At 50.9% G+C, this 15777-nt stretch overlaps 1 protein-coding gene across 2 annotated transcripts in view; it reads right to left on the bottom strand.

The window, feature by feature from the left end:
• TUT4 (terminal uridylyl transferase 4) overlaps window positions 1–15777 on the bottom strand; it is a 1269543-nt gene that overhangs the window by 970008 nt on the left and 283758 nt on the right. For both annotated transcript variants that reach the window (XM_085602613.1, XM_085602614.1), the window contains exon 9: window positions 8923–8992. In XM_085602613.1, the coding sequence (XP_085458739.1) occupies window positions 8923–8992 (70 nt within the window). The remainder of the gene's footprint in view (window positions 1–8922; window positions 8993–15777) is intronic.

Genomic DNA, 15777 nt, shown 5'->3' with positions numbered 1-15777 from the left:
TCCAATGTTCGGCAGGCTGATGAACCCTACCTGACCCATCCACTTCAAGGACTACTCTTTCCAATCCTTTGTGATTCCATTATGAAATTCTCTCATGGTTGCCATGCTATGCATTGTGTGATCTGACAGTTTAGACAGAGGCATATACTGGGCACTACTAAATGCAGCACCTGGCTGGTGGTACTCCCAGACTTTCACAGCCTATTATTGATAGCTTTCAGAATATACTGATTAGTAGAGTCTCCGCTCATGGCCTACATACCCAGTTGCTGTCCACGGTTTAAGTATATTTTTAAGGTTTGTGACCTAATTTTGATGCACACCCAAACAGGAGAAACCGGCTTTTAGCCTGGCAATGACCCCTGCTGCTGAACCGCAGTCTTCACCTTTGTGCAGAGCCCAACAATAAAACATGACTGACAGCTGGGTTAGCCCCTGTCCAAAATAAGCTAAGACACAGCAAAGGCTACTGAGCAGTTGGAGGTGCAGCTTTGTGAACCCTAGTTAGGGAGTTTGGTGTGGTGCCAGGTAACATTTATCTTACATTTCAATACGGTTGAATGTAATTTGTTTTTGTAAATTTGAAACAAGATCACACATTGCAAATGAAATAAAGAAAGTCCAAGAGTGAGCAAGAACGTTTGCAGAAAAAAAATCAAGGAAACAGACAGTTTTCTGTTTTTAGCATTTCTTTTCAAACGTAAAACTTGTACCAACAAGGCATATTTGTCCTCATTACGCAGAAGTTGCCATTGGCCCACAACATGGTGGCAGCGGTGGGCTACACATCCTGGGCCCTTAAGTGGGGAAGCACATACTGCAACAGTGATTGGCTAGTTTGAAATGAGGGCAGCACTGATTCGTTATTGGTTTGGTAGACAAGCCATTTGAAAGGCATGCCGATGTCAATTCGTATGTTGGGATACCGGTTCCTATTTACAATATATTCCATGATCTGTTGTTAATCTTTTCTCAGAGGATTAAACACGGCTCGTTTCTGCTGCGAGGATTCAGCGTGTGGTTGGCTAGACACTAGGGATTTATCAGCATTGAGTAGGTTCTGATGCTGATTGGCTGAATTGCAGGGATTTACTGGATTTTGGGGATTTTCAGATGCTGATTGGCTGTCTTCACGGGTTTAAAAATTGCTTGACTTGTAATAGCGAGTTCAGACTATTTGTGTGGCTAGGCTTAGGTCATGATTGGCTGACTTTAATTGGGATTTGGCATGTTGAATGGCAGTCTGTATAGCTTTGCATACTAATTGTGCCGCTGTGTTCAGCATCAGGTTCCCTTTGACTGCCGGAGGATTTTAAGCTCAGATTGGTTTTGTGATTATCAAAGTTTGCAAACTTATTCTGCTCATAGCAATGAAGCGGACAATTATGTGATGTATGTATGTATATGTGTGTGTGTATATGTGTGTATATATATATGGAATATGCTACTTACCAGTATGCATCTGTTCTTGGCATGTAGAGCTGCAGAGCCACACACTTAGGATAAGATCGCCATCTGGTGTTGGGCTCGGATGATTGCAGGTTGTTGTTGTCTTCGGAAGAAGCCTTTTGGTCACAAGATAGGTGACTCCTCCTCTGGACAACAGTGCGCATGGGCATCCACTCCATCCTCAGATTGTTTTTCGCCATGATGGGAAATGATGGAGTGTATAAGAAGAAAGAGAAAGGATGTCCATGTGTAGTGTCTAATTAAGAAAATGCTGTAACAGATACAGGTCCCGGGGAGGCGGGTGGGCGTGTGTGGCTCTGCAGCTCTACATGCCAAGAACAGATGCACACTGGTAAGTAGCATATTCCGTTGGAGGCATATGAGCTGCAGATCACACACTTAGGATAGACTATATAGCAGTGTCTCCCCTAGCGGTGGGCACCTGTATCCGTTGCAGCAGTTTGGAATGGAGTTTTTAGGACAGCTTGGCCTACTGCAGCTTGTTGTTTGGATTGCACATCAACACAGTAATGTTTAGTGAAGGTGTGTGTGGTAGACCATGTGGCTGCTTTGCAAATGTCTTCTAAGGGAATGTTCCCTAAGAATGCCATGGAAGCCCCTATTTTACGCGTGGAGTGCGCCCTAGGGGGAACTGTAAGAGTGCGTTTAGCTTTTTGGTAACATATTTGGATACATTTAACTATCCACCTAGCTATACCTGATTTGGAAATGGTGTTGCCTTTATGTGGTGGAGTGAAAGCAACAAACAGCTGTTTGGTTTTGCGAAAAGGTTTGGTTCTGTCGATGTAATAAAGCAAGGCTCTTTTAACATCTAAGGTATGAAGGGCCCTCTCAGCTACTGAGTCTGGATTAGGGAAGAAGACTGGTAGCTCGACTGATTGGTTAAGATAGAAAGGGGAAATGACTTTAGGTAGGAATTTTGGGTTTGTCCTAAGAACCACTTTGTTACGATGTAGTTGTAGGAATGGTTCTTCAAGAGTTAAGGCTTGTATTTCACTTACCCTTCGCAGGGATGTGATTGCGAAAAGGAAAGCCACTTGGCACGTTAGGAACTGCAGTTCGCATTTATGCATAGGTTCAAATGGAGGACCCCTGAGCCTTGTTAGATCAATATTTAGATTCCACACTGGGGAAGGTGGTAATCTTGGAGGAATAATCCTTTTGAGACCTTCCATAAAGGCTTTGATGGCTGGTACCTTAAAGAGGGACAGGTGTTGTCTATTTTGTAAGTAGGCTAAGGCTGCTAGGTGTAGACGTATGGAGGAATACGCTAAATTGCATCTTTGCAAGTGTAGTAAATAGCAAATAATGTTTTGGATGGAAGCATCCAGTGGACGTACATCATTGTTAGTGCAATAAATGGCAAATCTTTTCCATTTTGCAGCATAACACGCCCTAGTAGTAGGTCTTCTAGCTTCTTTTATGATATTCATACAGTCTGGTGGGAGGTTGAGGTAACCGAACTCTAAGACTTCTGGAGCCAGATTGCCAAGTTCAGTTGCTGTGGATCTGGGTGTCTGATTTCTCCATGGTTCTGGGTTAATAGGGCCGGTGAAAGGCGCAATTTTGGATGTGAAACTAGCGATAGTTCCAGGAGTGTCGTGAACCAGGGTTGACGTGCCCAAGTGGGAGCTACTAGGATCAGTTTTAGCGACTGTTGTTTGAGCTTGTGTACCACAAATGGAATGAGTGGGAGAGGCGGAAAAGCGTACGCAAATCTGCCTGACCAGTTCATCCATATTGCATTGCCCTTCGACTGTGGGTGTGGAAACCTGGCGGCGAAGGTTGGGCATTTTGCGTTTGTGTGTGGCGAACAGGTTGGCCCCATTTTTGGAAGAATGGGGTGTAATTCCCATTTGTGGATTTGCTGTGTCTGACGACTTAGGAGATCGGCAACCTGGTTGTGAACCACTGGAAGGTGTTCCGCTAGCAGGTAGATGTTTGGGAATTGCCCATCTCCAGATGTTCTGTGCGAGTTGGGACAGTTGGAGAGAATGTGTCCCCCCCCTGCTTTTGTATGTAATACATCGTCGTCATGTTGTCTGTGCGGATGAGGACAGTTTTGTTCTTTAGATGTACTTGAAAGGATTTCAGTGCTAGGAACACCGCTAGGAGTTCTAGGTGATTGATATGGAGCAGTTTTTGTTGAGTGGTCCATCTGCCCTGAGTGGTGTGTTGGAGGAGGTGGGCTCCCCACCCTGTGAGAGATGCGTCGGTGGTCAGCACTACTTGCGGAAGAGGCTCTAAGAACGGTCGCCCTTTGGATAGGTTGATGGTGTTCCACCATTTCAGTGAACGAAGCGAGCGACTGTCCACCAACAGCAGATCGGTAAGTTGTCCGTGAGCCTGGTTCCACTGTTGTGCTAGACATTCTCGCAAAGGACGCATTTGGGGTCGTGCGTGGGGTACGATGGAGATGCATGACGCCATCATGCCTAACAGTTGCATAAACACTCTTGCTGGAAGAGAGTGTTGAGTTTGAAATTTTAAGATGAGGTTTTGTATGTTGGCTATCCTGGCTGTCCTGGGATAAGCTATGGCCTTGGACGTATTTATGGTAGCTCCCAGATATTGATGTATGTGGGAGGGTTGTAGTTGAGATTTGGGATAGTTGATGGTAAATCCCAAGTCGTGTAGGGTTTGAATAGTGCGGTGAGTGTGGAGAACGCATTTCTCGAGTGTATTGGCTTTTATGAGCCAATCGTCGAGATACAGGAAGATATGGATTTGTTGACTGCTGAGATGCGCTGCCACTACCGCTAAGCATTTGGTGAATACCCTGGGTGCAGTTGTTACTCCGAATGGGAGGACTGTAAACTGATAGTGCTGTCCGTCTACCACAAATCTTAGATACTTCCTGTGAGCGGGATGCATGGGGATGTGAAAGCATGCGTCCTTGAGGTCTAATGTGGCAAGGAAGTCGCCTTGTTGAAGTAGTGGGAGGACTTGTTGGAGAGTGATCATATGGAAGTGATCTGAGTGTATGTACTAGTTTAGTACTCTGAGGTCGAGTATGGGTCTTAAAGTCTCGTCCTTTTTGGGAATTAGAAAGTATAGAGAATATACTCCTGTACCCTGATGTTGAAGTGGAACTGGTTCTATTGCGTGTTTTTGAAGCAAGGACCGAATTTCCTGTTTGAGGAGTGTAAGATGGTGTGGAGACATTGGCCGGTGTTTGGGTGGTATGTGTGGGGGGGTGTTTGTGAGTTCGAGGCAGTAACCAAACTGGATAATTTATCTTACCCAGTTGTCTGTTGTGATGGAATTCCAGACAGGTAGGAACTGTTGGAGTCTTCCCCCGACTGGAGTGGAATGGTCTGGGGGGAGTGGGGGCAAGTCACTGTTTAGTGGCTGGAGAGGTGCGGGTGTTGGTATTGCCTCGTCCTCGGCCCTTGGTATTGTTTCCCCTATATCCTCCTCTAAAATATCCTCTGTTAGGGGATGTTTGTGCGGAGGTTTTGAAGGTGGAAGAGGTGTCTGTTCCCACATTTTTGGAGGCTCCCCTGTAAAAGGAGCGTTGAAAGGAGCCTCGGGGTTGTGGAGACTGTAATGCTCCCATTGATTTAGCAGTCTCGTTATCTTTCTTCATCTTCTCTAGTGCAGTGTCTACTGCGGGTCCAAATAGTTGCTCTTGGTTGAAGGGTTGAGCAAGAATGGTTGTTTTTACTTCCGGCTTAAAGCCTGAAATACATAGCCATGCGTGGCGTCTAAGTAGTATGCTTGTGTTAACCACCCTAGAGGCAGTGTCCGCTGCGTCTAATGCACATTTGATTGACGCATTAGATATCAGTTTTCCCTCTTGGATGAGGTCATTGGCCTGGGATTTGTACTGATCTGGCAGGTGTTGCAAAAGATCTTCTAGTTGATCATAATGAGCCCTATCATATCGAGCTAATAGGGCTTGTGTATTGGCAATACGCCAATGGTTAGCAGCTTGTGCTGCAACCCGTTTGCCCGAGGCCTCTAATAGCTTGGACTCTTTGTCTGGGGGCGGTGTGTCTCCTGTTGTTTGGGTTAGCCCGCTTTCGTGCGTTTGAAACGACTAAAGAGTCTAGAGGGAGCTGTGCCTTAATGTACGCGGGATCTTGTGGGGCCGGTCTATATTTTTTTTTCAATGCGGGGGTTAAGAACCCTAGCTCTAACAGGGTCTTTAAAAACCTCAGTGGCGTGTTTTATGACCCCTTTAATCATGGGCAAGATCTGAACTGATGCATGGTGACGCCATGGAACAGTGCTGCCCTGTTTAACAGCTGTCCAAACCCTAGGTGGTCATCAGGAGGGGAGGGTTTGGAGGGGTATGTAGTGGGATCAGGGATGTCAGGTAAAGGGAAAGCCCAGTCATCTAAGGGTGCCGTATCCGGGAGTGTGAAAGGATCATTAGGATCATTAAGGTCATTAAGGTCATCCGGGTCTCCCCTCCCCCCTAAATCATCATCATCATCATCCTGTGGAGGTAGTGTATGTGAAGGAGATGGTAGAGGAGGAGGAGGTGGGGGCAGAGGGGGTGGGATGAGAGGTGATATAGGAGAGGAAGGACGAATGGGTGAGGTGGCCAAGTCCTTCTTCTTTATGGGAGCTGGAGGAGGTGTGGTATCCAGCTTCCTTTTCTTGTATGGCACAGCGGTGACATGTCCGGTTTTTAGATTGATATAAATCCTTTTTTGCGTGGGGTCCGGGAGAAAAGTTCTTCATTGGCCGAAAGTGGCTTTGGTGCCGACTTTTTCGGTTCCGATCTAGGTTTTGGGTGATCGGTAGAATCTCTGTGGACCTTTTTTTGGTCCCGGGGATGCTTTCGGAGCCGAAGAACCTTTCGGCCTCGATGGTCTCGGAGCCTGCTTCGGTGCCGAGAGGTGTTGAGTCTTCGGTGCCGAAGGTATTGTGGGCACAATAACATGTGGTTTGCTCGAGCCCGAGCCACCTGCAGGCTTCTATTTCTTCGGAGCCGGGCCCGAGGGCGGGGCTTCTGAAGACGATTTTCGGTCGCGACTGGGGTCAGCTGGCGGAGTCTTTATTAATGTCTCTTTTGGGGGGGTTGGGGTAGGGGCACTGGTACTACCTCGTTGCCCCGGAGTGATGAGGTCATCAGAATCGTCCGCTTCGGATACGATTTGGAGGTCTTCGGAATCGTCTTCCGGGACATCCAGGGCAAAGATGTCCTCTGGTTCTGGAGCTGGTCTGGCCATGATATGGCGTCGAGCTCTTCGGTCCCGGATGGTTTTCTTGGAACGGAATGCGGCGCAGGCTGGACAGTTGGATTCGTTATGTTCCGGCGAGAGGCACAGGTTGCAGACCTCGTGGTGGTCACTGTGGGGGAACTTTGCTCCAGCTTGGGGGCATTATTTAAAGGGTGTCCTTTCCATGAGCCGTATCCGGAACCGGTCCGATTGGATTTCGGTGTCGAGTTGTAGAGGTTGTTGGTTTCAAAAGCTGGATTTTCAGAAGTTTTCAGCCGGAGTGGAAAAGTTCATCCGAACCCAATGGCGGAAAAAAACAATCTGAGGATGGAGTGGATGCCCATGCGCACTGTTGTCCAGAGGAGGAGTCACCTATCTTGTGACTAAAAGGCTTCTTCCGAAGACAACAAAAACCTGCAATCATCCGAGCCCAACACCAGATGGCGATCTTATCCTAAGTGTGTGATCTGCAGCTAATATTCCTCGAACATTTATTTAATTTTACACATTTTTATTTTTGAGGTAGTGTACTTAGTTACTGTCTGGCATTGGTAATTACCACCCCAACATAACATATATTTAGGTTCAGAATGACTCACTTTAAAACAAAAAAGAGGAAACAAGCATTGGCATAGCCAATAGGTCTCGCTTTTGGGACCTTATAAGTATTTAGTTATGCAGCATAATATCCTTGGTGCAACAACATTAACTGTTGCATGGTTAAACACTTATAAGGCCCCAAAGGCGAAACCTATTGGCTATGCCAATGCTTGTTTATTAATGTTATTGCTAAAAATAGGATACTAAGATATCTCTCTTTAGCGTGACAAGAAACCCAATAAAATTGGTCTTCTAAGGGTTTAGAAGATGCTCCACAAGAGTTTGGTCTTCAAATTCAGCCACCCTTTTCCTAGCCACGGCCAGAATCTTCTCAGGGAAGGCATCTCCGGGGCCATTACTGTGAGTGCCTTCGATAATGATATAGCAGCCAGCGCAGTCTGAGTGGCTATGAGTGGAGCTGCCGTCTCCATAAATTTGACTCTTGCCCGAACTGAACGGCAACATACATAATAGCACCACATTGCTCCATATGTGAGGGTCGACCAGTGCCAGAGTCAGAACAGCTGATGATGAATGCTCCAAATCCACCTTGGTGACAGGAGCTGTACTAGAGTGTGAGGGGAACAAATATAAAAGTAGCCCACATGGCTCGTTTGAGAACCACAATCTGTGAAGCATTAGCAGAGGGAGATGGGAACAACAGGTTTAAACTTCTCCAACACCAGTACAGGCTAAGAGGAAATGTTGATAAATCTGGAGGAGGAGTGGAGGGGGTGGGGCGTAAGGGTGCATGGCAGCGCAGACAGCTCCCGGGTTTCTCCCTTGATGGGGATAATTGTCAGTAGTAAACACCATGCTGCAAATATAATTTTATCATTCTTGACAGTCAGTAAATAATGCCAAAAAAGGTGATTTTACTAGCATCTAAATGTGCCCAAGTGCAATCACCACGGTACCTAAAACTGAAGGCAGAACAATGGGCTTAGAAGCAGCTAATCAATTTATCAAAGTGTGATCAAACAAAAACTGGCATGCACATTGTTCTCATATTGGGAGACAAAAACAAGTCAAAAGTAAACTCAAAAAAGTACATTAAGGGCTACTGGAGAGTACTGTGGGACTGTTGTGCTTGTATCAACTGAATGAATCCACTTCGAAGCACTGACAAAGTTAATAGGTCTGGAGTGGTTTGCCAGGTTTTGAATTTGCCAATGCTTGTTTTCTTTTACCACAGTTTAAGTAAAATTTAGCAGAGCTACCGGGCCTTCACCAATATTTAAAAAAAACAAAAAAACAAGCAAGATTATTTCGGTGGTTTTTTGCCTTCAAAAAGCACACTTTGCCAAAATAGTCCCTGGGAGTGAAGGGAACTACTGTGCTCCTTGTGACAGCACTGAAAGCCATAAATATTTTTACCAAACTCAATTCAAATTCAAATAGTTAAAGGAAGCAGTTAACACGGACATATATTTTTACAGTACTGCCTTCAATAAAACCATAACATCTTGGTTTTCTGTACATGCGTGATGGTACAGTTTAAACGGATTGCCCATGTCATGCCTAAAGCAAAATAAGGTGTTTGTGTGTCATCCTCTGTTTATACATGTACGTAGTGGTGAATCTTAAGAAAAAAATTAGCATTTATAACCAGTTTCTGCTATTATGAAGCACTATTCATACACCCACTCCCGGTCATCATTTTCATTACAGCACAAACCTTTTAATATCTCTGCAAAAGACAACAGGAACCTTGGCATGGAAATCCGACTCAACATCCGAGTAAAGATCTTAAAAGGAAGAGAGTGGACAAATAAGAGGCAGCCATTAAACCCTTATTGTAGTTACAAGAGACACAGTTTATATAAAGGGTACCAAAAAATGGAAGCAGAAGGTTTCCCCTCACCCAGCACTTAATTATTTCAAGGAACAGACACACATTAAAGACCAAGTTACATACTTTACGTTGTGTGAAGAACAACCTTTAAATCTATTTTCAATCTGAGTAGCACACACGCAGAAATATGCTCAATCATTGTTGACAGGAGAAAGAGTCAGATAAATACACATTTTATTGTTTAGGTGAAATAGATGTTTCTGGGGAAACCTGTTCGTTTACATACAGCCAGGGTTGATTGAGTTTTGCCTAGTGAGGAGTTTTACTTGACTAGACTGGAGACTTCAATGAGATGGTGGGCCTAGAGTCAGGAAGAAAGTTACTTACATTTGATAACAACCTTTCTAATGAATACTTTATTTACATGCAGATAGATTCCTTGCCTGTTGAAAATTTCCAGACACCAGACTGGATGTGGAAACTTTCATAGCTTTCCTGTGCCAGCAGGGAGCGATTTACTCCACCTCTGTGCCGGAGGCAAAGAGCTGTTAAGGTTACTAGAGTCATAAAGTGCCTACCCCAGAACATCGTCGTCAGTTTCTGTCCCACTTTTTCCCTGCATGGAAAGGCAGAGACAAAGAACGACATCACATGAGGCAGCGCAGTGCAACAACCTTCCTGGAACTTTTTTTTTTTACTGGGCCTAATGACCAACTGTCAGAACAGAGAGGGGACAGAGAGGAATCTGCCGGTAGACAGAGAATACACCAGAAAGACTGTTACCAATAGTAAGTCGTTTTTTAGGTCTCGCCTACGCAGCGCGCATGCGCTGCATCGGAGGGCTTTTAGCCATCGCTCTGCTCATTTTGAAACACACACTCATGCTTGTGGCGGCATCCACCTTGCGGGAGAGAGCAGTGGCGCGCCAGGAGTGCAGTGCTTGAAAATGAGCAGACTGCGCGCGCAGGCACGCACCACTCCCGGGCTTACCTCCTGCTCCCCCTATCTCTCTCATGTGCATTCCTTGTTTTGTCATCTTGCGGATGACTCATCTCCCCGATTTAACTTTATTACTGACAGCACTTTTTAATCAATTCCCTATGGGGAAATTAAAAGTGAAAGCCCTTAAATTTTCAAACAGTCTTTTTAAATAGCATCAGATATTTCACTCAGACTGTGGAAGTTTTGTTGAACCTAAAGTCCTGTATCACCTTGCTGTATGGATCCTAACAGCAAATGTGCCAGCTATTTTAACACCACGTCCACCACCACCACGTCCACCACCACCACATCCACCACCACGACCACGACCACGACCACGACCACCACCACCACCACCACCACGTCCACCACCACGTCCACCACCACGTCCACCACCACGTCCACCACCACGTCCACCACCACATCCACCACCACATCCACCACCACATCCACCACCACCACTTCCACCACCGTGTCCACCACCACCAGGTCCACCATAACGTCCACCACCACCGCATCCACCACCACAGCGTCCACCACCACCACAGCATCCACCACCACCACAGCATCCACCACCACCACAGCGTCCACCACCACCACCACCACAGCGTCCACCACCACCACCACAGCGACCACCACCACATCCACCACCACCACGTCCACCAGCACCACCACGTCCACCAGCACCACCACCACGTCCACCACCACCACGTCCACCACCACCACGTCCACCACCACCACGTCCACCACCACGTCCACCACCACCACGTCCACCACCACATCCACCACCACCACCACGTCCACCACCACGTCCACCACCACCACGTCCATGTCCACCACCACGTCAACGTCCACCACGTCAACGTCCACCACCACCACCACCACCACCACCACCACCACCACCACCACGTCCATGTCCACCACCACTACGTCCACGCCCACCACCACCACGTCCACCACCACCACCATGTCCACCACCACCATGTCCACCACCACCACATCCACCACCACCACATCCACCACCACCACCACATCCACCACCACCACCACGTCCACCACCACCACGTCCACCACCACCACCACGTCCACCACCACGTCCACCACCACGTCCACCGCCACCACCACGTCCACCGCCACCACCACGTCCACCGCCACCACCACGACCACGTCCACGGCCACCACCACGTCCACCGCCACGTCCACCGCCACTGCCACGTCCACTGCCACGTCCACTGCCACGTCCACCGCCACCACCACGTCCACCGCCACCACCACGTCCACCGCCACAAGCACGTCCACCGCCACAAGCACGTCCACCGCCACAAGCACGTCCACCGCCACAAGCACGTCCACAACCACCGCAACAACCACGTCCACCACCTCCACCACGTCCACCACCTCCACCACCACCACGTCCACCACCACCACCACGTCCACCACCACCACGTCCACCACCACATCCACCACCACCACCACATCCACCACCACCACCACCACCACATCCACCACCACCACCACCTCCACCACCACCACCACCACCACCACCACCACCACCACCACGTCCACCACCACCACCACATCCACCACCACGTCCACCACCACCACCACATCCACCACCACCACCACATCCACCACCACCACCACCACCTCCACCACCACCACCACCTCCACCACCACCACCACCACCACGTCCTCCACCACCACCACCACCTCCACCACCACCACCACCACGTCCTCCACCACCACCACCACGTCCTCCACCACCACCACCACGTCCTCCACCACCACCACCACGTCCTCCACCACCACCACGTCCTCCACCACCACCACGTCCTCCACCACCACCACGTCCTCCACCACGTCCTCCACCACCACCATGTCCTCCACCACCACCATGTCCTCCACCACCACCATGTCCTCCACCACCACGTCTTCCACCACGTCCTCCACCACCACCACCACGTCCTCCACCTCCACGTCCTCCACCACCACGTCCTCCACCACCACGTCCTCCACCACCACCACCACGTCCACCACCACCACCACGTCCTCCACCTCCACCACCACGTCCTCCACCACCATGTCCACCACCACGTCCACCACCACGTCCACCACCACCACATCCACCACCACCATGTCGTCCACCACCACCACATCCACCACCATGTCGTCCACCACCACCACATTAACCACATCCACCACCACCATGTCATCCACCACCATGTCCACCACGTCATCCACCACCATGTCCACCACATCATCCACCACCATGTCCACCACGTCCACCACCACCACCATCATGTCCTCCACCACACCACGTCCACCACCACCACGTCCTCCACCACACCACATCCTCCACTACCACGTCCACCACCACCATGTCCACCACACCACGTCCACCACCACCACGTCCACCACCACCATGTCCACCACCACCACGTCCACCACCACCACATCCACCACGTCGTCCACCACGTCGTCGTCCACCACCACCACCACCACGTCGTCGTCCTCCACCACCACCACCACCACCACGTCATCGTCATCCACCACCACGTAGTCCACCACCACCACCACGTAGTCCACCACCACGTAGTCCACCACCACGTCGTCATCCACCACCACGTCGTCATCCACCACCACGTCGTCGTCCACCACCACGTCGTCGTCCACCACCACGTCGTCGTCGTCCACCACCACGTCGTCGTCCACCACCACGTCGTCGTCCACCACCACGTCGTCGTCCACCATGTCCACCACCACGTCCACCATCGCTACGTCCACCATGTCCACCACCGCTACGTCCACCATGTCAAACACCATGCCCACCACCATGCCCACCACCATGTCCACCACCACGCCCACCACCACCATGTTCACCACCACCACGCCCACCACCACGTCCACCACCACATTGACCACCACAAGGTCCTCCACCACCACCATGCCCATCACCACCACCATGTCCACCACAATGTCCACCACCACGTCCACCACCACGTCCACCACCACCATGCCCACCACCACCACCATGCCCACCACCACCACCATGCCCACCACCACCATGCCCACCACCACCACCATGTCCTCCACCACCACCACGTTCACCACCACCACGTCCACCACCACCACGTCCACCACCACCACCACGTCCACCACCACCACCACGTCGTCCATCCCCACGTTCACCCCCACGTCCACCACCACCACGTCCACTACCACCACAGCGTCCACCACCACCACTTCCACCACCACCGCTTCCACCACCACCACAGTGTCCACCACCAGCGCTTCCACCACCACCATGTCCACCACCACTATGTCCACCACGTCCTCCACATCCTCCACCACCACGTCCTCCACCACCATGTCCTCCACCACCACCACCACCATGTCCACGTCCACCACCACGTCCACCACCACCATGTCCACATCCACCACCACGTCCACCACCATGTCCACCACCACCACCACGTCCACCTCCACGTCCACCACCATTAACACCACCACATCCACCATGTCCATTACCACCACATTACCACCAGCACGGTGTCCACCACCACCGCATCCACCACCACCGCGTCAGCCCCCACCACCCCCACCACGTCCACCACCACGATGCCCACCACCACCACCATGCCCACCACCACCATGCCCACCACCACCATGTCCTCCACCACCAAGTCCATCACCACCACACCCACCACCACCCCCACCATGTCCACCACCACCACCATGCCCACCACCACCATGCCCACCACCACCATGCCCACCACCACCACACCCACCACCACGCTCACGTCCACCACCACCATGCCCACAACCACCATGTCCTCCACCACCAAGTCCATCACCACCACACACACCACCACGTCCACCACCACCATGCCCACCAACACCACCATGTCCACCACCACCACCATGCCCACCACCATGTCCACCACCACCACACCCACCACCACGCCCACGTCCACCACCACCATATCCACCACCACCATGCCTACCACCACCACCACGTCCACCACCACATTTTATGGAATACTTTAACACATTGAAAGGTAACACCTTAGGCTTAAGCTTGGCACCCGGCGAGGAGGTTCCGGAGGCCCCTTTCTGCCACATGTCGCCTACCACCGAGATCCCGATGCTGTCCCAGCCATCAAGGCCCCTGCTATTCCTGAGCCGCCCCAACCGCTTTGCGTCCCATAGAGGCGTGAGCTGGGTCAGAACCCCCCGCCACCCCAGTTTGGCCTGGGCCGCATGCCAGATGACTACGTTCTGTCTCAGAGGGCCAATTAACTCCAGGGCCAATCTTCCGTCGTATAAGGGCAACAGCATACCCCTCGTGCCCAATATGTCCCTGTCCGCCTTAAATGCTGGGTCAGACTGTGGCGCGTGGAGCCATTGATTGACTACCTTTAGCTGCGACGCCCAGTAATAAAGTTGGACATTGGGGAGCGCAATCCCCCCGTCATACCAACTGCGGACTAGTTTGTTCTGCGCAATTCGCGCCGGCCCATTACCCCATAGGAGGCTAGTGACCTGTGCTGCAATGGCACGAAAGTAGGCCGGTGGCACCTGATACGGCGTATTTTCCAGTACGTATAAAAACCGAGGCAGAGCCATCATTTTGAAGAGCGCCGCCCTCCCCAACAGGGTTAGCGGCAGCGCTCCCCAGTGACGTACATCCCGTTTGAGGCGGTCCATAGGGGGGCGCAAATACAGCCGGAAAAATTCCTCCTGATCCGCCGTAATATATATGCCTAAGTATTTAAACGACCCTTCCGTCATCCGGAGCGGGCAATCCACGGGTAGCCGCGGTGGAGGGCCATTTAGCACATACAGGACCGACTTGGACCAGTTTATCGTATATCCCGACGCTCCGACAAAGACTTCGCAGAGGTTGAGTAGTGCTAATATAGAGCGTCTAGGGGAGGACAGGTACAGCAACACGTCATCCGCGTATAGGGAGACTCGGTCCTCCCAGCCGTCAGACCATTTAAGGCCCCGTATCATGGGCTCCCAGCGTATCCAAGCCGCTAGCTGCTCCAACGCCAGGGCGAAAAGTAATGGCGATAAGGGACAACCCTGACGCGTGCCACGCGTCAAGGGGAAATCCTCCGACATATGTCCGTTGGCAGTAACGTGGGCCAGTGGTTTGGTGTAAAGGAGTCGGATCCAGGCACAGAATTTGGGCCCAAAGCCCAGGTGTGACAGTACTGCAAAAAGAAAGGGCCATTCGACCATGTCGAACGCCATTCGCGCATCCAGTGAGAGGAGCACCGCTGGTTCTCGCAGATGGTCTGCCCGAGCCATCACCCCGTGCAATCGCCTCAAATTATGGGATGTACTTCTGCCGGGCATGAAGCCAGACTTGATCTGGGTGCACGATTTCCGACAGGTGCGGTGTCAGCCTGGTTGCCAGCAATTTTGCGAGGATCTTAGCTTCTGCATTAAGCAGCGATATGGGACGATAGGAGGTACATTTATCAGCTGGTTTACCCGATTTCAGTATCACCACTATGGTGGCCGTGCGCTGATGAAGGCGGGAGTACGCCCTTCTGCAAACTGTCAGTGAACATATTCATTAAATGTGGGGCAAGCGCCCCAGCCGCCCTCTTGTAGAGGTCAACCGGAATGCCGTTTGCTTTACCGGATTGCAGCTCGCCGATTGCCACCTGTATCTCCTCCACCGTGGGTTCGGCTTCCAGGGTTTCCTTAGCCTCAGGGGAGAGCTTGGGCATGTCAAGGTCTCTG

Source organism: Triturus cristatus, chromosome 4_2 (genome assembly GCF_964204655.1).
Source record: "Triturus cristatus chromosome 4_2, aTriCri1.1, whole genome shotgun sequence".
Taxonomy (NCBI): Eukaryota; Metazoa; Chordata; class Amphibia; order Caudata; family Salamandridae; genus Triturus; species Triturus cristatus.
This window is presented reverse-complemented; position numbering and strand designations above follow the sequence as displayed.